This window comes from Peromyscus californicus, unplaced genomic scaffold, assembly GCF_007827085.1.
Source record: "Peromyscus californicus insignis strain IS unplaced genomic scaffold, ASM782708v3 Scaffold_8__1_contigs__length_139910024, whole genome shotgun sequence".
In the NCBI taxonomy this organism is placed as follows: Eukaryota; Metazoa; Chordata; class Mammalia; order Rodentia; family Cricetidae; genus Peromyscus; species Peromyscus californicus.
The window spans coordinates 11,834,005-11,859,221 of NW_026294606.1; the positions used below are offsets into that span (position 1 = coordinate 11,834,005).

At 46.8% G+C, this 25,217-nt stretch overlaps 1 protein-coding gene across 2 annotated transcripts in view; it reads left to right on the forward strand.

The window, feature by feature from the left end:
* Window positions 1-3,854: 3,854 nt before the first annotated feature.
* The window catches only part of Auh (AU RNA binding methylglutaconyl-CoA hydratase), a 106,028-nt gene continuing 84,665 nt past the window's right edge, over window positions 3,855-25,217 (forward strand). The window contains exons 1-3 of one of the 2 annotated variants that reach the window (XM_052727803.1): window positions 3,856-4,080; window positions 14,889-14,956; window positions 15,065-15,152. In XM_052727803.1, coding sequence (XP_052583763.1) covers window positions 3,894-4,080; window positions 14,889-14,956; window positions 15,065-15,152 — 343 coding nt within the window. In that variant the 5' untranslated portion in view covers window positions 3,856-3,893. Of the gene's footprint in view, window positions 4,081-14,888; window positions 14,957-15,064; window positions 15,153-25,217 lie in introns of both variants that reach the window. The other variant, XM_052727804.1, reaches the window with a different exon arrangement.

Below are 25,217 nucleotides of genomic sequence, written 5' to 3' on the forward strand. Positions count from 1 at the left end.
AAAGACCTGAATGTCTCTTTTAGAATATCCTCATCTCTGCCAGGCCTGCTATAACAGGACTGCTGCCCCTCTAAGCAGAGGAAGCGACACCAGGGACAGGTGCATACAGTGGAGAAGTCAGGTGGGGACACAGTGAGAAGGTGACCATCTGCATTCCAAGGAGATAAGCCTCAGAAGAAACTGACCCTGCCAACACTTTGACCTTGGATTACAACCTCCTCATCTACGAGGAAGTGAAATCTGTTGTTTAAGTCACCTGGTCTGTGGTAGGCAGAGCTGACTAGACACCCTGTCCTGCCCCCTTGAAACCACAGGAGGACAAGGGAGTTAGAGGACAGAATACAGTTAGTGCTTAAGGCACAAGGACCAATGAATTCTGGGGCTATAGCAGGGCAGGGGTCAAACCCCAGATTTCTGGTTCTCTAGCAAGAGAGAAGAGACTATCTTTTAGGGGAAGCAGGAGAGTGTACTCACAGGCTTATTAAAGCAAGATGGGTAAAGAGCAATAGGGTTGGTTTCTAGACAGCTTTGTGGCCAATTCCCACCCTTCATTTTTTGGGTAAATGGAGGAGACGACTATATTGTTATCGAAGTGTCCAGGTACTCCTTGCCTTTCGGTGAACCCCATCTCAATAGACACATTGGAAGCTGAAAATATCTTCCTTCAAAACTTGCTTAATACTCCTCAAGTGCTAAATATTCCAGCTTAGCGATGTGGCACCCTGTCCAGTCTTGCTTGGGTTGTCATGATCCCAGGCTGAGCGTGTGTGTGTGTGTGTGTGTGTGTGTGTGTGTGTGTGTGTATGTGTGTGTGTGTGTGTGTAGATATGCTGCTGCCAGCCTTTGAAAAGACCCAAATTCAAAGTTGCTTGTTTGTTTGTGCATGTGTGTGAATGTCCAAGTATGTACACATGCATGTGTGCTGTGAATATCGATTGCTCTGTATGCTGTGAATGTGTTGCTCTGATTTGGTTGATAAATAAAATGCTGATTGGCCAGTAGCCAGGCAGGAAGTATAGTAAAGGCGGGATAAGAAGAGAGGAGAATGCTGGGAAGTGGAAGGCTGAGTTAGGAGACACTGCCAGCTGCTGCTGCCATGAGAAGTAAGATGTAAAGATACCGGTGAGCCATTAGCCACATGGCAAGGCATAGATTTATAGAAATGGTTTAATTTAAGAAATAAAAACTAGATAGCAAGAAGCCTGCCACGGCCATACAGTTTATAAGTAATATAAGTCTCTGTGTGTTTACTTGAGTCTGAGAGGCTGCAGGAGCCGGGTGGACACAGGAAAACTCCATCTACATATGTAGAGGTCAGAGGACCCCAGGTGTCGCACCCTACCCCATGGGAGGAAGCTTCTGGGTCTTAAGTGGTGTGCTACTTCACTTGACTGGTCATTTGTGCCCTTTGAAATGTTCTTTGTAATAACCTGAAATGGAAGTAAAATGCTTTCCTCAGTTCAGTGAGCTCTTCTGAGAGAAGACTGTTCCTGAGGAAAGGGTGGTGGGAACCAGTGCAGAGCTGGTTGGTCAGAAATAGGGGAGGCCTGTGGTCGCTGGTTGGAGGCCAACCTGGGCAGTGTAGGGTGACCTCATGTAAAAAGCCAGCTGACCAAATAAACACATGGTTGGGGGGTTGATTTCCCAGTGTGATGGAGTCTTGTAATTTTAGGTTGTCTCTGCATCTGTGCTAAAGATTAAGTTAATTCTTTTACCCCTGAGACAGGGCCCGGCCACCCTGATGCAGTTGGTTTCCAGTTCTGCGCCCCCCTCAGTTCTTAATTTGGTCCATTCAGACGCCTGTCTTACCTCCCTATGGGACGGCCCATGGCACTGTCCTCACCCTGTGTGGATTGCCAGGTATGCAGAGATGAACCCTCTGACCACAGCGGGACTCAAACAGGGGCTTGCTCTAAATCCACCAATTAGAAGCCACCATGTCAGCTGGCTCTCATCCTTAATCAATCTCTCCCTCTCCCTCCCCTCTCTCTCCCTCCCATTGGCTGGCCTCCCTTTCACTCCCACACCTCCTGTCTGCCTAGAGACTTCAAAACCAACTTGGAGAAACCATAAACCCTGACAATAACAATCTCAGCACTTAGCAAAAAGAACATTGCTATCAGAAAAGGATACAACCTAACTTTCAAGAACAACTTCCCAAATGGCGCTTGGCAGAAACTCACAGCAGAGGGTGTCCCAAGGTCATTATCATAGCAGAGGCAGACACTTGCAACAACACAGGCTCTTCTCCTTCTGGAGACAAGCCCGGCAGGTGGGAACATTGAGGGTGCCAAACATAATGTATTCTATCAGAATTTCTATGGCCAGAGTGTAATCTCCTGGTCTGGAAGGATTGGGAGTGCTCTAAAGAGACTTTCTATCTCTCCCTTTAGCTTTAGACTGTGAAATAAGGCTCCCAAAAGACTGAATCCGGGTATTTCTCACAGACAGTGCTGGTCAGGGATGGCAGGGACCACACACTAACCTGCCTGGCTACGCATGATTTTGTCTGTCTACTTTAACTGAAGAAGGACCTGATGCATCATTGGATCTCGGTGTCTCTCTTCCCAGTGTGGACAGATTTGAATCCATCTCCCATGTCTGCTTTGCACTATCAATTCAGTGATTTTAAATGATTTGTTTACTGGGACATGTGGTGGAGCCTGGCTTGTTAGGACTCTGAGGGGCACAAGTGCCAACTCTTCAACTCCAGCAACAGTGATACTTTTTGAAGACCCTATTTATTCCTCCACAGGCTTTCCCTGAGTGGAGAGCTAAGAAAAGCCAGGTACCGGGAAATTCTCAAACAAGGCACTCTAAGGAATAGCTTCACAGAACTGACCTGAGGTTTCGGGAGTAGCCCTAGGCTTGGAATTGCACCTGGGCCTGAGCTTTGGCTGGGTTTTCTTTGGGGTGGGCTCTTGTTGGGACACTGGCCTCCAGGAAGTCCCCAGAGGTGGGGAGGAGGACCCATTTCCCTATTTGCTGTTTTCCCCTTCACTTACCAGGTTTATCAGGCACATCTAATGACAAGCAGAGAGGTCCCATGCTGAGCTGCCTTCCTGTTCCACCAAACCTAAGGGAATGGAGCAATTTTGCTCACCTTAACATAATGACCTTGGGATGGGAGTCATTAGTATCAGAGCCTGAGGTCCTGGCAGCCCTGATAAACTAATTCAGCCACCTGTCTTTAATAGGCCAATTAGAGATAGTTCAATGTGTCCACATTGGGAAGAGGAACAAACGGGTCCTATGATGTTCTTGTACCCCAGCACATTTTCAAGGTCCTGGTACGAGGTTTAAACAGAGGGCAAGAGTATGTTTAGCTAGGTAGTCTTGGTCAAGACGAGGTCCCACCCATCACTGACAAATCATTATCTACAGTCTTTCCTGCAAGGTGGGCTGACAAATTGTCAGAACTGTGTGACACTTCTGTCTGGAGAGAAGTTCCTCCTCTGACTGGCCTCTAGGCTCCAAAGTGCCCATCTCCACATGGGATACCGGGAGGAAATTTCATTTCCTTTTTGATTTTTAACAGCCTGACATCCAAAGGGAGGGATTCAAAGGTGTGTCTTTGGAGTATCTTTGCTGCTGCAGGGATGGTCAGTCACAGCCCTAGACTGTGGTCCAAGGAGTGCAGGGAGGCAAATCCCTCTGGTACTTGAGAATGTGTCCCCTTAGCGTTTCCATAGCTTTAACGATGCCTCTTCTCTGCGGTGGCAAGAGACTAATGTCACACTGGCAGCTGCAGACCTGGACCTCAGAAACCACCAAGGCCCGGGTCGGGCCAGACGGCGAGGGGCGGGGCCAGAGCTCCAGACGCCCGTCGTGCGCGTGCGCGTCTCCAAGCGGGGGCGGAGCCTGGCCGCGGGCGCCCGCTGTAAACAGACAACATGGCGGCGGCGGCTCCGGGCGCTCTGGGCGCCTTGAGGGCCAGTCGCGTCCGCCTGGTGGCCGCGTGCTGTGCGCGGCTCGGCCCTGCAGCCTGGGCCGGGGGTCCCGCCCCGAGGAGGGGCTACAGCTCTGAGGTGAAGACCGAGGACGAGCTGCGCGTGCGGCACCTGGAGGAGGAGAACCGAGGTGAGCTGCGGGCAGGGCGGGCGAGGCCGCGGAGGTCGGCCCGGTTGCAACTGCGGCTGGAGGGTACGGTGGCCCACCCGGTTCAGCGCGCAAGGTGATGCTGCTCGCGCCTGGGGGTCTCTGCAGCCAAGGTCAATGCCGGGGGTTTAGTACTGGGCCCGGCTTGTTTCTTGCTGTGTAATAGCTCCCTGCCACCTCAGGCATCAGTGCGAGAGTTGTAGGAGCTGCAGCGGGGATGCCTTTTATTACCCGAGAGAATCTTAAATTAGACGCATCTTTTTCTTTTGCACATTTTAATCTCGGAGAGTTAGTTTTGGGGGACTGTTGCACTTCACTTAAAGAATTTTGGGCACTTCTAATTTTTTTTTTTTTTTGCCTTGCTGAGTTACGTGGGAGTAAATAAAGGATTTCATCTTGCCCTTGGGCCCCTGTTCTGGGAGGAGACAGATTAGTGCACGACAGAGGTTGGGGGCGTTGGAAAGGTAAGATGCAGAGGAATAGTGAGGAAGTTCCTTTTAGTTGCCATGTTGGCTTAACTATAGGGGTGGAAAAGGTGGGATAGGGGATTGCCCAGGAAGGAAGAGAGGACCACTCATTGCATTTTGACAAACATTTATAGAGTGCTGTAATCCTTTAAGTAGAAGTGGAAAATAAGTAAGTCAGGATGGCTGTCTTTTAAGAAGCTCTTCTGTCTATTGAAGGTCAGATGATGGCTTGCTCAAAGGCTTGTTGAGAACCCTGCAGTGTCTGCAGGGTTTATCTCTCACTGTGTAACTTAGGTTGCCTTGGAACTAAAGATCCTCAGACTCAAGAGTGCTGGCACCACAGGGTTGAGCCACCGTGCCAACTCCAAGGCATTCTGTAGGTATTGGAGACTTGAGGGTTCTGGATTTGATTTCCCTGCTCTCCAGCCATCGAATGTATCAAGCAGAATGATGAGATGAGATGGTTACTGTGCCCGATGAGTAGGTAACCTTTGTGAGGTGCTCAGGAGTATGGAGAGTAATTTTGTTTCTTGCTCATTCAAGCCATCTGAGACAGTGGAATGGTCAAAATGATGGAGATATGTATTTGGGAAACCGCAGATGACAAGGCTGGTATGACAGAGCAGGAAGCCCAGCTGGGAGCTTAGACAAGCAGGAATCATTAGAATCATTAGAATCATTAGAGCCTTGAATGCCAGTCTTCTGGGTAAGCTTAGTGGTGCTGGTGTTTCAGTTAAGTTGTGTGCTCCAGTGGTGCCTTACTTATGAAGAGGCTGGAAATATGGCTAGCTGTATGTACCAAGTTCCGTGTGCTTTTGTGAGTGCACGTTCTGTGCAAATCCACACAGAACATCTGGGAAGTCTTTACGTTCGGATGTGATTGGGCTGCAGGGGAAGATAGAGCACGTGGAAGATGCTTCGAGAAACGGGAATGTTTTCCGTTGATCAGAAATCTAACTATCGGTCGTTAGGACACCCTGGCCTTAGCATTGAGCCGGCCAGCATTCTTTGAGGATTGGCAGAAATGACCGTGCAGGCTTTGCTCTGTTTTTTACCACTGAGCCAACTGTAAGGAGTGCAAAGGGAAGCATGAGGGCCGGGGTACTGCCGGATGGAGTCTCCAAAAGGTTGGGGATGTAGGTTTAAGAGGGACACTGAGGCAGATTGTTGGTGTTTTAGTTGCTAGAGTTTTGTCATAACAGACAACAGACAGCATGGCAGGGACACAGGAGAGTTCAGGCCCTGCCATCAGAGACCGCAGCGTTGAGGGGGCTCAGAAGAGTGAATCGGGGCTCATGAGGCAGGAGTGGTGGTCTCTTATAGACCTTTGATGATGGCTGTGCTTTCTCAGCAGGATCTTGTACCCAGGCTAGATGATGCCCAGGCAGGAGGTAGGGGAAAGGGTGGGGATCAGACTGTGTGGCCACCACTGTCTCCTGTGATGTAAACTCACTTCTCCTGGTGAGAAATCCCAGTGTCCTCAGGAGGGTGCCTGGTGGGGAGAGGGAAGGGGCTGCGGCAGGTACTGTGGATTCTAATAGCACATTCTTTAGAGTCTCCTGGTGGTTTTGTCAGAGTCATGAGTCCAGAATTTGATCCTCTCAGCCTTTCAGAAACATGAGAACCCTCTGGGACCGAGAAGCACCAAGCTTCATTTGTAAGGTTAGGGCCCGCCGCAGAGGTGGGTGTGTGCAGAACACTTTAGGCTTGTCTGTCCAGGCTGCCGGCTGTCTCTGTCTACTCCTGCAGTTTTTTGGAATTTGCTTGCTTGCACTTCCTGTTTTCTCGGGTGACATTATTTTCCTTCTCAGATCTTTGATGGGGTTGAGGACTAGATAGTTACAGTTATAATCCTCTCGTATCTTAGCTAATAACACCTTGGGTACTAAAGTTAGATTCTTCAGGATAGGACAGCTAGTGGAGTAACATGCCGTTTACCTATGGTCTGGATATTTCTGGGTATTTAGTGTGTGTCTCTTGTTTGATGTTGTTCTTGCTGGTTATATTTCTATTTTATTTATGTTATTACCTTTCCCCTCTCGTGGACAATACTTGATAGTCATTCCTATTGTATATAGTTTTGTATTAGGTTAGAACTTTCTTGTTTAGACAAAAGGGGGAGATGTGGTGGATACCTGTTCTACCTACCTATGACCTTGAAGTACCAGTCCCTGGGGTGTAGCCTCAAGGCTACCCTTAAGACCTGAGACTAGGCCACTCTGTTCTCTCCCTGGTGGGCTTGGATGGTGGGGCTGACTCAGGCACCAGGAGCAGCATAGGACAGGACCTTAGTGGTCCAGAACCCTGCAACAATTCACCTGTCCTGTGTAGTGAGTTGTCCTTTCTGATTTATCTCAGGGCTCTGTGTTTGCAGTTTGCAGTGGGGCCTCAGAGAGCCTCCCTGCCACTTATTTCTCCTCCAGGTTTGTTCATCCTACTCAGTTTTAGAGTAGCCTGTGGGTCTTGTCTTGCAGAGGCCCCTCTTAGTTGTATCCCCGCCCCCTTCACATTGTGTGCTGGGGGATCTTCTGGTTGCAGGCCTTCTCCTTTGGGCCGCCTCAGCTCACCCCTGCAGCTGCCCTGACCTTGCTCTTCTGCAGCCCTTTCTGCTTAGGCTTCTGTACATGCTTCTGGGAATGGCTTCTCCCCGCCCCTAGGAACGTTCTTTTCTGCAGGGTGGTAAGCTTGGGCTATACAGTGACCCATTTTAAAGATGGCTTTCTGAAACTGTTGGGACAGTTTCTGGCCGACAGCACAAACAAGCAAGTGAACAGAGAAGTCATTCTTGAGGCACCCTCTCAATCCTTCACTCGAGATGCAAAGATCGGGTGAGAGATTTCTTTAAAACCTTCTATGGCCTTTATTTATGCCAGCTTTACCCATGGTAGGCTGGTAGATGCGGCAGAAGCCTGCTAGCACATCTTTCTTCATGTTCTAAAAGATATATTTCCATGTATTTGATGAATATGTGAATTATCTCAATAATAAAGTTAGAGTTTTGAATTACTGAGGTATGATTGATGGGCCATAATGTTCAACATGTACAGTGCATCTTCACAGTTGTGCTCTCTCAAAACAATCCCAATTTAGAACATTTTTCCTTTTGTTTTTTAAAAAGATTTCTTCATGTATATGTATGTGTGCATGTGTATGCATGTATGTGCATGTGAGCGCAGTGCTCATTGAAGCCAAAAGAGGGTGTTGGATCCCCGGGGACTAGAGTTACAGTGGTTTCGAACCACCTGATGTAGGTGCTGGGAACCGAACTCGGATCCTCTATAAGAGCACCAAAATGCTCTTGACCACCAAACCATCTCTCCAGCTTCAATTTTAGAACATTTGAAAAAATCAAACTCAAAATTAGCCCTCTCATCTTCAACAGGACACTCCATTTGCTTCCTTCCACCCCCCCCCCCCAAAAAAAACCCACAACATTTTATCTCTTTTTGTCTCCATAAATTTGTCTCCATTGACTAGCTCCATTTCTGCTTCTCTTGTCATGAGAGGAATAGTTTTGTTACGCTCATTTTCCAGCTGCTCATTGCTGATGTGTGGGAGTCCACTGGAGTGCTGCCCGTAGACACTGTATTGTGCGCTTTGATAACCTCTCTTATTTGTCCTCATACTTTCTGTATTTCCCATATATGGCATGTCGTTCGGAAACAGTGGCTTTGCTTCTTTCTGAATGGCTTTATTTCTTTTTCTCGCTAATTTATACAGCTGAATTTACCTCATCCTGCCCCTCTTGATCCATGGAGGAAAACATTCAAACTTTGCTCACTCAGTCTGAATCAGTTGAGGAAGCTTCTTCCATTTGGAGAGTGAACTTTTATTTTGTTGAATTTTGTCAAGTATGTTTTCTGGAATAATCTTGGTTTTTCTTGCTTAGCTTGCTGGTGTGATGAATCACTTTAAATGCTTTTCAGTAATGACCCATACCTCTACCCTGGAGTAAATCCCATGTGGTGGTAAGTGGTTCTTTTGTTGGATTTGATATGTGTGTATTTTATGTGCAACTATATTTATGAGAAATATTGGTCTTTAGTTTTCTGTTTCTATAATCTTTATCTGGTTTAATACTAACCTTGTAGACTGAGGTAGGACATGTCTTTTTGGTTCTATTTTTCACAGAGCTTGTTTGTTGAGAATTGCTCAAGTTTCTTTCTTTGATAGAGGCTTATCAAATCACTCATTTTAAAAACTACCCTCTGGGGACTAGGGGAATGGCCCAGGTGTTAAAGTGCTTACCATGTGTGTGTGAAGACTGGAGTTGGGACCTTCAGAGCACCCAGATGCCAGGCGGGGCTTGGTGGCCAGCTGGGGCTTGGTGGCCAGGCGGGCATGGTGCTGTCATTATTGTGATCTCAGCATGTGGAGGCAGAGAAGGAATTATGGAGCTGGACTAGATAAAGCTGGCTGGCCCTGGGTTCAGTTGAGAGACTCTGTCTGCCTCAGTGTAGAGGACATCTGATGTCAGCCAGTGCTCTTAACCGCTGAGCCATCTCTCCAGCCCCACATTCTTTTCCTTTAACATAGCTTTGCTGAATAGTCCATACTGGCCTAGAGTTGTGATCTTGCCTCAGCCTCCTGAGTGCTGGGATCACAGGAGCTCACTGCTGTGGGCTAAGATGTTTTCACCCTCAGTGTGGTCTGTCTCACTGATGTTCCCTTGAGCTTGAGAAGAGTGGAAACTCTGCTGTGGCTGGGTAAAGCTTCTGCATTCAGTGAGCACAGCTGCTGCTGGGCCGGTCTGCTGGTAGAAGTGAGTTACAGCCTGCAGTTGTATGGGGTGTGGGTTCATCTCTTCTCCCCAAAGCGCTGAGGTTCTTCTGCAGGTGCAAGCGCACTAAGGATTGTGATGTCTCAGAGGAGCAGGACCCCTGCATCATGGAATGCCCCTTTCTTTCGGGAGGCTATGCCTTGCTGGACATCAGCTCTCTGAAATTAATATACCTGCGTCAGCTTTCTTTGATTAGTGCCAGCGATGGACCTTAAAACACAACATGTCTTTAGAGCCAGCCGCCAGGTCCTGCTGGATGATTTGCCACTGATGATGATGGTATCCACTCTGATGATTTTGTTTGCTTGTTTGTTTGTTTGTTTTTAGGGCTGAGTTGATGGAGGGCAAGCAGTTCCACCAGCCGAGCCGTTCTCCAGCCCCTCGTGATCTCTATAGGTCCCTCCAGCCTAACGTTACTCCTGAGCTGGTTGGATTATTACGTATCACGCCTGTACTTCCCGTTGTCTTGTTCACTGGTGTCTTCACCCTCAGGGTCTTGCATACTTAGGTTTAAGTGTGTGTCTTTTTTGGCCTCAAATAAAACCCAAACGAATTAAATCTAACAATACATAGTAAGAACTATTTACCACAACCACGTGGGATTTACTCTGGGGGTGCAGGTGTGGATCATTATTGAAAAGCATTTAAAGTGACTGATCACACCAGCAAGCTAAACAGGAAAAACTGCACTTACCCCAACACACTCAGACAAAGCATTTGACAAAATTCATCGTGATAAAAGCTCACTGTTCAAACTGAAGGATGCTTCTGCAACCTCTAAAGGGCAAAGCCTGGCACCAGCAGCAGCAGACGGAGAGAATGGGGCCGTAGAAAGCCACACTTAGGGGTCGTCAGTCCTTCAGCCGCACCCCCTCGCTCTTCCGTATTTAGGTGTACATGTGTGTCCTTTGCTTTTCCTGTGAGCACCCAACCATCCGAGCATGTCTGTTGGCCTCCGCCCGCTGACTTACGCTGTCGATCCAGAGGAGATCCCTGGGAATTCTGCTTGCCTGGCCCTGTGGACGCTGCACTGCGATACTGCTTTGTGACAAATGTGGGTTTGTCTGTGCAGTGGCATCCAGGCCAGTGCCTCACACACAGCAGGAAGCCCTCCGCCCACCCCGACTCCTGCGTCCCTGTCTGAGGCTTGGCTCCGTCCTTCGCAGCCCTGCTCGCTTTTTAGTATTCTCTTGGTTCTTGCTGCATTGCTACTTTTCAGCTGGATTTAACACCATTTTGTTCAGAATCAGTGTTGTGTTGAATAGATGTGAGAGAACTGTTTACACGTTATGGCTTACTGTGTAAAGACATGTTTAATTTGTTTAATTTGACTTTCCTGGTGTTCAGAGTTGTAGGAAGTGTCTGCCAGTGGGATTTGCCCAAATCTTGCTAAGAGTGTCACTTGGTCATCCTTCCAGCCTCTCCTTTCTGGCTGTTTCTAAAAATGTGATGTCTTCCCCCAGACAGCTTTAGGAGGGCCTCCTCTCCACTCCCTTCCTACTAGGTTGTTTCTTATGACTATGTTGATTCTGTCTTTTAAAGAATGCTTTTTATGGTAGTAATGTTTTTCATGTGTGTGTTTTTTGTTTTTAATTGTTTCTCTGTTAATGGCTTGTTAAGTTCTCTCTAAGTTGCCTGTTACAAAAGTTGATACAGGGCTGGAGAGATGGCTCAGGGGTTGAGAGCCTTGCTGCTCTTGCAAAGAACAGGTTCTAGTCCCAGCCCCCTACATGGTGGCTCACAGCCTTCAGTAACTCCAGTTCCAGGGGCTCTGATGTCCTTGTCATGACATCCAGGCACACATGTGCACAAACATACACGAAGGCACAACATCCATACCCCTAAAGTGAGTCCAATTCCAGATCGTTGCCTTGCTCCTGCACGTCTCACCGTGTGGTTCAGAAGCGCGGGAGCGTGTGTGTTGTACTTGTGGATTGTGACTTCCTTTGGAGCATTTGCCAAGCTGTTGATTTTATTATGGGTGTCAAACAGGTTCTAGCAGTGGTTTTCAGTGGTTGGTTGATACAATTTTTTAGTAATAATGATTAACTTTAAGTTGGAAAATTTTTTTAAGTAAAAATATACATCTTCATGGTGAAAGAAAAAAAGCATTATAGAAGGATGCCACATTTTCAGGCACTTTCATCAAAATGTCTTTAAACCTGTCCTGAGTTCTCGCTGTGATTCACAGCCTTTCTGGTTACGTTTTCTGCATTATTATTGTTCTTTATTATTTTGAGACAAAATGGAACAGCAAGCCCCCTTTTGTTTCACATCAAAAGAAGTCCAACACTGTCTATAAAAATATTAATGTGGGGCTGGGGTGTAGCTCAGCTGGTGGAGTGTTTGCCTGGCGTGCGGGAGGCCCTGGGTTCAGTCCCCACTGGTGCATTAGCAGGGAGTGGTGATGTTCGTGTTACCCCCATGTACTACGTAGTGAGGTCAAGGCCAGTCTGAGCTACATGGGAGCCAAGTTGTTTAGTTATGGCGAGCTGTATAGTTAGCTAATTCCATCACCGTCAGCTTCGTGGTGTATGATAAACCTGTATAAAACTTTCTGATGGTGTAGTTTACAATGGTAGAGTTTACTGATGGTGTGGCATCCTGCCGTCTTCTCCCATGAGTTAATCCTTTCTAGAGTCGAACCCACAGACACCCGCAGGTGGATTTTGCTAATCTCTTAGGCGAGCCTCAGTCCAGCTGACAGTCAAGATTAACCATCACACGTGGCCTACACTGAGTTCCTGGTTGGTTGTGCAAATGAAACCCGTTTGCCAGTTGTAGTTTGGTGTGTTCTGTCCCCGCACTGGCTCCTCTGGAGGGTATGCTGGGGGTTTCTGCTGAGATGCCCTCTTGTCAGGCCTCCGCTCGCTGATAGATTAGAGACTGCTTGTCTTTCAGTTTCTTTAGTTCTTGCTAGGACTGAGTGATGATTTCCAGTGCTGGACTGCAAAGTGGAATTCCTGTTCTGTGTCTTGATGTTACCAATGGAGTTCTTTGCTAAATTTATCTTTAGATTATTTACCGTTAATGTATAAAACACAAGCATTGCTGAATTCATTAATTGGCTCTGTAGTTTTTTTGGTGGGTTCTGTGGGATTTCCTTCATAGATAATCATGTCCCCTATAAGTGGTCAAAGCTTTACTTTTTTCTTTCCCATCTTGATGCCACTCTGTGTGCGTGCTCTCTCTCTCTCTCTCTCTCTCTCTCTCTCTCTCTCTCTCTCTCTCTCTCACACACACACACGCTCTCTCTCTTGCTTTCTTGCTCTCTCGCTCTCGCCAAGTTGCTTTGAGCTGAAGACAGGACTTTGATCTTGGCCCGCAAGGACATTCTCTGACCTGTGCTGACTTATTTACTGTGGTTGACTTCTCTTCTTTCCCTGACCATGTGCTCGCTCTCTCTCTCTCTCTCTCTCTCTCTCTCTTCTTCTTTTTTTTTTTTTTTTTTTTTTGGTTTTTTGAGACAGGGTTTCTCTGTGTAGCTTTGCGCCTTTCCTGGGACTCACTTGGTAGCCCAGGCTGGCCTCGAACTCACAGCGATCCGCCTGGCTCTGCCTCCCGAGTGCTGGGATTAAAGGCGTGCGCCACCACCGCCCGGCTTTTTTTTTTTTTTTTTTTTTTTTTGGACTCTCTCTCTCTTCTTTGACCTTTCTCCTGGTCATCCTCTGCTCTCAATTCAGTCCTTGTGTCTCTTTTCCTGTATGACAAAGTATCTTACAGTAATAGTGTAAATGAGGAAGGAGTTATTTTGGGCTGGTAGTTTCAGAAGGTTCATTCCTTGGTGGTAAGGGCCCATCATGCATTTGGGCAGAACATCATGGTGGTAGAAATCTATATGGTGGAGGAAGCTGTTCACTTCATGGAGGACGATAAGCAGAGGGAGGGAGGGAAGATAGGAAGGGACCAGGGCAAGATACAGCTCCCAAAGACGCCATACTCAGTGACCCATTTCCTCCAGCCAGGCCTGCCTCCTTCCTTCTGCTGCTTTCCTGTAATGCCACACACTGAGACTCCATCACGGGATGGTTACTTCATTCATTAGGTTGCAGCTGGTAGGGGTGGTCACAGCCACCCCTAGAGGTGTGTGCTTTACTAGTTCTCGGCATGTCTCAATCCAGTCAAGCCTTCTTCCCGATGATTTCCACTTGCCTTCCTGAGCATCCAGCTTCTGGCTCATCTCAGTAGTCTGGGGGAGCCTTTCCTTGGCTTTCTTTTGGCCCAGGCCATGCCAGTTTGGTCAGAGTCACCATGCACCATTCATCTTGGTGTGTATTTAATGAGACGACTGAGTATTATAATATGTACTCAGTACATCTGGCTTAAGCTGCTAAATTATCTTCACATGGAAACTGAAGTTTGCATATATGTAGTGCAGTCATTTAGGTGTGGAGCTATATAGCTGCCTCCCCGCTAATGGCACATACTTAAACTGGGGCAGAATGGTGGCTGCCTGTTGGGTTGCTGTGGGATTAATGAGCTAGTATACCCAACACTGTGCAGTCAGTGCAGGTAGGTGTAGGCCTCTGGCCTGTCACAGCCTCAGTCCCCTGCAAGCTGTTCTCCTCCCTGACGGTGTTTGGATGTGTGTATTTTGCCTTGATTTAAGTCAGGAACGGATAAGGCCCACTTAGCTGGAGAAGGCATTTCTGATCCACAGTGAAAGTTTGTGCTTAGGGGAGAAGGTTGAGTGCAGGTTGTATAGGACTTAAGATCTACAGTTACAGCCACTGAACTCGACGTTTTGTGGTAAATAAAGGATTTTGCATAAGTGGTGAATTCTGTGCATGGAACTGGTTTTGGAAAGTTAGTCTGACAGCTGCAGCTGGAGCGGAGAGCCTGCGTTCAGATGAAAGCTTGATAAATAAAACAGGGAGTGAGCAGGGAGAGCTTGGGCTTTAGGGGAAGGATAATGAACTTTGTTTTATTAGGGTTGAGTCCGAATTGCTTGTAGATCTGAATGGAAGTGTTGTTGGGTTAAGTGTGCAGGGCAGAGGTCAGGAGGAAGCCTGGCATAGAAGTACTAAGACTGTTAGAGCAGCAAGGAGCAGTGAGCTGCCTGAGGCTGGAGCAGCAGCAGAAAGCAGGGCTGAGGCCTGCATGCAGCAAGGCTGTTCCCTGTGTGTGCCATTTACTGGGCGATGGTGAATGAGGTGGTGATTGCCAGTCTCTACTGTGTGCCCTCCCTAGTCAGTCTTATTAGTAATTCAAGCCTGTAAGACACTGCAGATTCCTGTTGTGTTGCTTTCAAAGAGAAAAGTTGAAGGGCCCGTGAAACTGGACACTGAAATTCTCCCCTTAAAGTGAACTGAATATATTAAGTACCAATTGCTTTGATATGTTTTTAACTGCCATATTAAGAAAAAAAGTACTTGACTTTGAGGAGAAAGCTATAACTGTAAAAATAAAGGCCCAGTTTTGCAACAAGTCTTGGTTAAGATGGCAGATTGATCATATGCCAGGTTAGTCAGCTATATGCTACATTCTGTTCTCTGAGTACCTCACTAACCCAAGTGTGTGTACTTTTCCCCCTCCTTAACTAGGCATTGTGGTGCTTGGAATAAACAGAGCTTATGGGAAAAATTCACTCAGTAAAAACCTTCTCAAAATGGTGAGTGTAAGATTAAGCTGTTTGCTTCTAATATTAAATACATTGTTGACATGATTTTGAAAATGATTTTTTTCCTCTTTCTTCTTTCCCCTCCCTACTTTGGTTTAGTTATCAAAAGCTGTGGATGCATTAAAATCAGATAAGAAAGTTCGGACCGTTATAATCAGGAGTGAAGTCCCTGGGATATTCTGTGCTGGTAGGTAAAATAATCTTTTGTTGTTAAGATTTATTTTCTTCATGTGTATGTGTGGATCCATATGCCATGTGTGTGGGCACCCGTGGAGGCTAGGAGAGAAGGCAGGATCCCTTAGGGCTGGAGCTACAGACACTTGATAGAAACTATACTCCCTTGAAAGAACAGCAGGAGAGCTTAACCACTGAACCATCTTCCCAGCCTCCTGTGAGGGATCTTACTGTCACACTGTGGGCTGGTTGCATACTTCCTTTGCAGTGGTCCATTCTCCCTTCAGATGTTCTGTGGTTTGAACTATTACAAAGATTCCTCTTTGTCTCCTTTTTACAGTTTCTTAAGAAAAGAATATTCTTAGTCTGTTAGCATTGGAAAGACACTTTCGCAACATGTGGATTGTTTTAGAAGCAGAAAAAAAATTCTTGGAGCCATTGAGATAATTATTTGTGGTAAATGAACAATCCTTGTGAAACTTCAGTGGGAGAAACTAGGTCTCAGGTCACAGGGTTCTGCTCTGTGCATTTGATTGCTCAGAGACACTTGAATATCTGCCTCATCATGGATTCTTAGGGGCAGGCCTGAGCTCTGAAGGTTGGTGTGCACAGTGTCTCCCACCCCTGTGAGTGTGCCCACGGGTCACAGTGTTGTACTTTCTGTTAGTGCCATGTTTCCCCAGAATTAAAGATTGTTATCTTGCAGTTTACTTTGTTACTACTTCTGAGCCACGGTGCGGAATGAATCTGTTTCCACTAGTAAACAACCTAGGTGATCATGACCAATAAGCAAGTGATAGAACTAATGTTTTCAGTAAAATATGAACGGGGTAATTCCCCTAACCATTCAAGGGAACCACCTGTAGTGTTTCATTCATCGCACAAGTGTTTATTTAATAAGAAGTGACTGCTGTGGCTGGGCCATCTCTGAGAACAGGGGATATTAACCGTTCTTCTGGAGGTGTGGTGACTGCGGCTCATGCCCGTCAGGGTGCTCATCTTTACAAGCCTGGCTTCACCCCAAACTGCTGTAGAATTTTATGGGATTTGGGCACATCCAGTGCAGATGAGTTATATTTTGGCTTTAGTAAAGTTTTACTGCTTCCTTAAAATGCAGCATACCTAAAAAGGTAACGTTCTACTGAGTGTGTAATTCAAGAAGGTGGTTACTGCCTTTACGTGTGGGGAATAGTGTTCCCAGGCTGCTTGCTGTTCTCTGTCAGCCTGCGAAGGTCAACGGGATGACTGAGTCTCGGATCTTTCCCTGTGATTCCCTCCTCTCCCAGAACTCCAGTCTCTGGCTGCTGACTGTTCTCATAGACAACTGCGTTGTGTTTACGTGCAGCACCGTCCCCCGCCCTCACCCATCTTTCCTTGTACTTTAAGTCATCTCTGGATCACTTGCAATGCCTGCTGACGATGTAAGAGCTGTGAAGATAGTGGCACCGTGTCATTTAGGGAATGCACACAGTGAATTCAGGTGACACTTTCCCCACAAATATTTCTGTCTTCTGGCTTCGTGAACTGAGGTTGTGAAATTCATGGATGCAGGAGGCTTGCAGTTCACAGGACGCGCCTGGTTCCTAGGAATGTAGACCTAGAGTGTTAGGAGTCTTAGTCTGTGACTTTCAGGACCAGCTCCAGTCTGGGCTGGAGGGCTATCAGGGACTGGCCCTGAGGCTTTCGGGGGCTGCATGGTTGGGAGTGTGGAGTGCTCCGGGGCTTTTAAGGCTCACTGTCATGAATTCTAGATTAAAGGTGGTGACATTCCAAAGGCAGAGCGCTTCAGGTAAGCGTGCCATCCACTGGTACTGTCTGCTGGTCCCGACAGGCCTCCTGATTGCCCCACAGTCAGAGTCTAGCCATCCTTGGCTTCCGCTTTGTCCTGTCCTGTCTCTGTAAGTGATGCTGTCTGGAAGAAACTGGGGTGTTCTGGTACAGTCTGCTGTTGTCCATTGCAGGCTGTGCAAACACAATATCACACACTATTTGTCATGTTAAGTCAGCCTGCTCACTTTATCCGAAGTTAATCTAGAATCTGTTTATGTATGTTCAACTTTTGCACAGTCAGGGTGTTTGTTCACATTTTAATTCCTAAGTGGTCTATGTTTTGTTTTTCCTTCTATATTCTATTAGATACTCAGTGTTTGTGCTATAGACAGTTTGGGGCAGTTTGTTTATTGTCCTAATCCACAGCTTTTCTCTAAAGGGCGTCCTTTTCATAAATGTATTTGAGATCGTCCAGAAGCTCTGTTTGTGTGAAATACAGTTCTAGGTCACAAAAGAAACCTAATTAAGAGAATATGTGAGCTATTATAATTGTAAAGTCTTAATGTTGGTCGGCTGTGTTTGTTAGTTATTCAACATGCATCTTGAACCCACTGAATCCTTAGTTACCTATTCTAGAGTACTAGAGACTACAAAACCTGGGAGCTCTGCCCATTTGCACCCCCTTTGAGAGCTCTGCATGCCCGGGACTCATCTTCCCTTCTTGTCCACCCATGTGCTGCTGTGTGCTGTGTGCTGCTGTGTGCTGCTGTGTGCTGCTGTGTGCTGCTGTGTGCTGCTGTGTGCTGCTGTGTGCTGCTGGTGCTGTTGTGTGCTGCTGTGTGCTGTGTGCTGCTCTGTGCTGCTGTGTGCTGCTGTGTGCTGCTCTGTGCTGTGTGCTGCTCTGTGCTGCTGGTGCTGCTGTGTGCTGCTGTGTGCTGTCTGCTGTGTGCTGCTGTATGCTGTTGTGTGCTGTGTGCTGCTGTGTGCTGTGTGCTGCTGTGTGCTGTGTGCTGCTGTGTGCTGCTGTGTGCTGTGTGCTGCTGGTGCTGCTGTGTGCTGTGTGCTGCTGTGTGCTGTGTGCTGCTGGTGCTGCTGTGTGCTGCTGTGTGCTGTGTGCTGCTGCGTGCTGCGTGCTGTGTGCTGTGTGCTGCTGTGTGCTGCTGGTGCTGCTGTGTACTGCTGGTGCCTTCTTCATTTCTGAAGACCTAAAGCATCTGGAGTGGTCTTGCTTCAGGTTTCTGGAGCACAGGAAGCTGTCTTTGAAAATCCTGTTTTGTGGTCTCAGGACAGAATTTGAAATGGGACTCCGCATGTATTTGCCCCAGCTCACCCCTTTGACTGTGCATTCATTCACAGTGTGTTTTTAGGGGCTGTTGGCTTGTGTTTCAGGCCATGCTCCTGTTCACTGACAATGTTTCTAGTTATAGATGTTTATCTTTCTGTCCTTTTCTCCTAAAATGCTGTGAAAACAGGTAGTTATTACATGTATTATGAAAAAGTTTCCTACATAATACTAGTGCTGGGACTGGGTGGTCTTGGCTTCCATTTAAATCTCTGCTGTAGAGTTGAAACTATTTTACTTACATTTCAAATCAAAATTTAAAAAGAGGATTCTAGATCAAAATATATGAAAAATACACAAAGAGAGGTCTTGCTCCTTCCTCTAATAGACATTTTACCATTTTTACTTCTTCGGTTGTGTTGTTCGGATCTTAGACAGCTGGAAGATCAGAGAAGCAGAACAGCCAGCCACTAGTTCTTACCTCTGCGAAATCCTCAGCCTAAAGAGACTGAGTTCCTGTTCCCTCACGCCTCATATACTTTTCTCTGCCCTGCCATATTGCTTCCCAAGCAAAGGCATGAGATCTCGAGTGCTGGCATTAAAGGTGTGTGCCACCACTACCTGACCTCTGTCTAATCTATTGGCTGGTTCTGTCCTCTGATCCTCAGGAGAGCTTTATTAGGGTACACAGTATATCACCACACTGTTGTGTTACTGTACTAATGCACACAAATGTCCAAGTGTATCACCGTGCCGATTAGAATGTTAAGCAAGTGCTTGGAGTGAAGGCTATGCCGCAGTGTGGGGTGCTGACAGCAGAGAGAGGGTGCATGCAGATGTCCCCAGTGTTTCTCCAGCTGTGTGGACTGTTACAAGGCAGACCTTGGGTGGGGGAGATACTTTATCTTGAAACTTCCTGAAATGACAAGTTCATTTCATGGTATTAAGAGTATCTTTGAAGTAAGTTACTCTAAAGAAAATACAAGTGTATTAGTATACTTTCCTAGTTTGATAACTAAGGTCCTGAATGATTGTTAAAGCTGTTGAAAGCAAAGGTAGGGACTGAAACAAGGCTTTCCAGAAAGTCAGATCGGCTGTATGAGGCAAAGGGCTGCCTAAGAGTGGTGATGGTGAGTTCTCTTGACAATTCTGTGCTGCGGATGGAATTCAGGACTTTTCCCATGCTCAGGAGGTGCCGTACCCCAGTGCTGTCCCGTCTCAGACCTTGGTGGTTTTCTTTACCTTGACTTCTAAGACCTCAAGGGAGCAAAGCACCCCTAAGTTCTCTGGAGTCCCTGTGCTTACCATCTTCATGGCTCTGCAGACCAGGAGGCACAGTGCATGTTTCCTTGTAGGTTAGAGCTAAGCTTCTGGGCTCATGGCTAGCCTCTTTGGAGCATCACAGGGAGGGGTGTGTGTGTGTGTGTGTGTGTGTGTGTGTGTGTGTGTGTGTGTGTGTATGTGTGTGTGGCGAATCAGCCAGCGTGGCCTTGTCATCTACCTGTGCTTTATAGGAATTGTGTATTTGATTTTAAAGTTCATATCCTTCCCCCATTGCACATGCATACATGCTCTAAAGTCTGTTATTTCTAGATGTTTAAGATCTGCTCAGTTTTTAGTAATATCACCTTCAATGAAATTATGGAAAAGTCCTTTAGGCCAGGCTGCATAAACACATGGAAGCTTCCAGAAGCTGGTTCCTGTGGTCAGCTGTTTGTCTTTGTGTCTCTCTTCTAACACCAAGTAGTAAATATCCGGAGCTGTTTTTACCACACTGTTCTAAAATGAAGACTTAGCCAGCTTCACTTTTGCCCCATTGCAGTTTCTGAACAGACGACACTCAGTTCTTGGTAGCGATTCCTCTGTGCAGCAGTCTAAATTGAGTGTTTCACTGAATTATACCAGTGTGGGTATTTTCCCCCAAAAGTAAAGGTCGTTTTGCTTCTGCTTTTGAATTCTAGTAAATTGTGTTATGACTAGGACTCCTCACTAAAACCGTCAGCACACGTTGTTAAATGCTGTGTGTTCAGATGTCATGACGGGAATAGAATGTGGGAGTCTCTGCCTGATGAAGAAATCTGTTTCAACGGTTGCCTCAGTCTTAGGCTGTTGCTCTGGTGTGGTACATAGTCAGTTCTGTAGGAGGGAAGGGGCAGGGGGTTAGTGTGCTGTTTTCTGTTGCATGCCATTTTTTACATAAAACGTTGCTAAATATTTCATTGAGGATATGAATTCCTTGTAATGACATTTCCCACTTTTAAGTGTATAGTTGATGTTTTAACAGATGTTTAGGCCATCATGTTGCGAATGATGTACTGAGTGTGTTCATTTGCATAGCTGTGTTTTCCTTACAGTGACCCCCTTAAAAGGCTACTTTGTCTCCTCAGACAAAGGTGTTTGGAGCTTTGCAGGGAAAGTGTAGGTCATTTGTCTGGCCTGTTTGCCTGTGTGTGTTTCCCTGCTGAGCATTGCTTCCTGAGCTGCGGGTTCTCTGCTCATGATAGTTGCCTGAGGTTTTCACTCTTTAGTTTTATGTGGACCACATTTTCATCAGTCACTGGAATGAATAACTGAGATGATAAACTCTGAAAGAGGAAAGGTCATTTTGGTTCAGAGTTTTGGAGGTTTCAGTTCCGTGCTTGGGGGCCCTTGGTTGGGCCTGTGGCGGCTCAGCACATCATGGCTGGGATGATGTGGAACATCTTGGAGGGACATTCACATTTAAACTACAGTGGTTTCTGGGACATTCACAGCCAAGGCTCTGTCAGTGTGTGGTTTTAGTCTGTTGGGTAAGTACTCAGGAGAGGAGTTACCAGGTCTTAGATAACTGTGCCAACCAGGTACAAGGTTCTGAGTTAAATGCCAGGTAACAAACAAAACAGGACCCTCAGACTGAGAAGCTGCGTGTGTGTGTGCGTGTGCGCGTGCGTGTGCGTCTGTGTGTGTGTGTGTGTGTGAGAGAGAGAGAGAGAGAGAGAGAGAGAGAGAGAGGAGGAGGGAGAGTGTCTCTGATCTTCTCTTGCCTGGTTCTCCTGTGCGTCCTGCAGCATGCGCTGTTACTGGCGGATGGCCGCAGTCTGCATTTCTCTAGAGTCTGAGCATCTTGTCTTGTGCTCCTTTGTCACAGGGTGTTTTTTTTGGTACAATGTCAGTTCAGATACTTTGTCTGTCCCTCCCTTCTCCCTCAGCACTTCCTCCTCCTTCTCATCACTGTCTCCGTCTGCCCTGCCCCTCCCCACATTTACCTTTATGAAGGTGCAGTCTCCTTGTGTAGCTCAGGCTAGCCTTGAACTCATGATTTTCCTGCCTCAGCTTTCTGAGTGTTTGGATTGCAGGTGTGTGCCACCATCCTTGGCCTTCACATTTTTATAGAATGCATCCTTACTGAGTTGAAGTTCCTTCTTTATATTGAAACAACTATCTGTTCTTAGCTAGCATGCTTTACGAGTGTTTTTCCCACTCAGTGGCTTGCCTTTTCTTTTTTTTACAGTTTGTTTCCGCTGAGGGTTGACATCAAGCATCGTTTTCCGATTTGCACCTTTCTAGTGGCTGCTTCAGAGTCCCAGCTCCTTCCTTCTGATTCTAGTGCTTTTCCTTTGGGCCTAGGGTGTATTCTGAGTTAGGTTTGTGTGTGTGCGTGAAGTAGGGGTTGAGTGTTAGGGTACACGAAAATCATATGTAGTTTAGCTTTGGTTCTCAGCATAGAGCTCCTTGAGACCATGGACACTGTGGAGTGATGAAAATGCCTGTGTTTGGTCAACAGGTGGGCTCGGCAGGGTCTCTAAATGAATTAGAGGGCTCAATTGGTAGGTACCCTTGCCTTCGTCTTCTAGCAAGTGGGTAGGGGCTGGGGGTTGAGTTTATCTTTGTGGGAACTTATGAAAGGGGCCTGCCTCAAGAGACTCCTCCCCTGGGGTTCATTCATGCCGTGAGGGCCCAGCAGTGATGGATCTGCCCCCTCTACCCCCACATGGCCTATATTGTCTGTGAAGTGCACCTTGATTGTAATAGAGTTGGACGTTGCTTGAGTTCTTGAGTTGTTTTAGTGGATGAGTTTGGGCAGGGCTTTGAGGGAAACCCCACATGTATATCCTGGTTGGTCAGAAGTATGAATTACCCTTAGGATTTGTCCTGGGATTGGTATTTGAAGAGAAGACAGTCTTGAGTAGACACTTGTGTGTACTAACTTTGGGAGCTTGTGCCAGAGTTTAATTGAATTGTTGGATACTGGCTTGGCCAGAGGACTGGAGAATTGTTGTGGATCCCTCCCTTTGAGATGGCTAGTGTAGACTGTCTACTTAATAGGATTTAGAGCCACCGGAAGGACTAGTCCTGCAGGCATGCCTGTGAAGGATTATCTTAAGGAGGTTAGTTGAGGTGGGAAGGCCCACCCTAAAGGAGGCTCCTGCATTCATTCTCGTTCTTCGCTTCCAGCTGCCTCAAGCTGCCCCCAGTACTTCCCTGGTCTTAGAGATTATTCCCTCAGACTGAGCCACGTAAACCTTTTCTCCCTTAAATTAATTTGTTGAGATAGTTTATTACAGCCACAGGAAAAAAGGGCAAGATGCCCCTTCTGCATCTGGAGTCAGGAGTTAGTCTCGCTCACAGAAGCCAGAGTGTCACTTACCAAGGAAGGTCAAATTGCTCAGGGCGGGGCAGGTGGGAATGGGGTGAGGCTGTAGAGCCTCCACAACTTCTTTGGGCCTATCACTCTTCTGAGAGCACCAGGTGTGCTTACTAGGAAGTCATGGTAGTGTTAGTGGAGATCTCTCACATAGGTGTTGGGGCCTCAGTTCTCGCCATTGATGACTGAGCCTCATTTTCAGTCCATCATCCCTGCCCATCCAGTGGAGGCGGGTGGGGCTGAAAGTTCTTTCCTTCGAATCATAGCTTTAGTTTTGTGGTGACCAGTCCAATGCTGAAGCTGTGCCCTGACCCAGGAGAGTCACGTGATCAACATAACCACCAACTTGGTTAGGAAGGACGGCTTTGAATAACAAAGGGCACCATTACTCCAGAGTTCAAAGTTTGGGGCTCTGTACCAGAAATCTGAAATTGGGAATGGACCCAACTTTTTTCATTCCACAGGCTGTTACTTATTTATCTTTATTTGACTTAATTATTGCATATGCATGTCCAATTCTTCTAGCAGCCATTTGTTGCGACGACTTTTTCTCCCCTTGAATTATTGAGAGACTTTACTAAAAATGTCAGATGCTATGTATTTGAGTCATGTCCAGGTTCTCTGTGCTGCTGCATTAATGAACATGGGCTTATACAGCAGTATACTGTCTCCGTTACTGTGTTAGGTTTTGCACATTGTATTAGTTTATTTTCCGTTGCTGTGACAAAACACCTGAGAGTATATCATTTGTAAGAAAAAAAAAGTTTCTTTAGTTTCAAAAGTTAAAGTTCTGGCAGCACCATCAGGTGTGATCCCTGGTGTGGGTTCCCATGCTGTATCACCTCCTGGTGGACGGTATTAGGGTGATCAGGTGTGATCTCTGGTGAGGGTTCCCTTGCTGTATCACCTCCTGGTGGACGGTATTAGGGTGGTCAGGTGTGATCCCTGGTGAGGGTTCCCTTGCTGTATCACCTCCTGGTGGACGGTATTAGGGTGGTCAGGTGTGATCTCTGGTGAGGGTTCCCGTGCTGTATCACCTCCTGGTGGACGGTATTAGAGTGATCAGGTGTGATCTCTGGTGAGGGTTCCCGTGCTGTATCACCTCCTGGTGGACGGTATTAGGGTGGTCAGGTGTGATCCCTGGTGTAGGTTCCTGTGCTGTATCACCTCCTGGTGGACGGTATTAGAGTGATCAGGTGTGATCTCTGGTGAGGGTTCCCGTGCTGTATCACCTCCTGGTGGACAGTATTAGGGTGGTCAGGTGTGATCCCTGGTGTAGGTTCCCTTGCTGTATCACTTCCTGGTGGACGGTATTAGGGTGGCTCAAGCACATATGAGTGACAGGAAACCGGAGAGCTAGTGGGAGCCACAAGCTTGCTGTTGTATATATACCAACTACTTTCTCAGGAACTAACTGGTTCTATGAGAACTGTTTGTCCTTTGGAGGTGGCACTCCTGTATCCCCAGTGACCTGTACCTTCTAGGCTCCTCTCACAAATGCCCATCACTTCTAAGCACCACCACATGGGGACCCAGCTCCCCAGATATGAGCCTTGGGAAGGGTCAACACTCCAAATCAGAGCAGCTATTTGCTTGAATTTATTTTCATGCATTTTGTGTTTGATGCTATCGTAGGTGGTATTTCTTTTTAATTTCACTTCTAATTTTTTATTCCTAGCACATGGCTGTCCACACAGCTGGCTCCCTTGATATCCTTGTGATACTCATGTTTTAGATTTAGGAGCCTTTAGTTGGAGAAAGCTCGTTCGTCCGTTCATTGTAGATAGTCACAGTATCTTAGAGTAAGCTGTTTTCCAGTGTCTTTGCCTTTCATCCTTCTTTCTTGGGGTGGATTTTGGAACAGGTTGAGTCAACATGGTGAGGCCTGTCCTGGTCCTGTACTTTACTTCTGTGGAAGGCATTGGGTCAGCACCAGCCAGCTTGCCGCCTAAGATGTAAAAAGATTTTTCTTGACCTCTTTTTCCTAGAGATCAAAGACAAAAACAAAACCAAAAACACCTCATGAGCATGAATTGAATTTTGCCAGACTCTTTAAGACCGTTGTGTTTTTGTTCATTCTGCCGGTTGATGTTACAGTAGTGATTGTCAAATATTAAACAACCTGGTATCCCTGGACAAGCCTCTTAGTTACAGTATATTCTTCTTGCATTGGGCAGCAGCACACAGTCTCTGGTTTGCTGAGGTGTAGCGAGGAAGTCTGCAGTCAGCTTCGTCAGGACAGCCTCTCCCGTGAATGTCAGGGTCATGCTGTGCTCCTAAGAATGCCGACTTCCGGCTTTCTAGAGCTGTACAAATACAATCTGTAGTACTTCTTAGCTGAGTGGTAAATTTACCAAGGAAGCCGCTTGGCCTCAGGTTTCCATAGTGGGAAGGTTTTAACT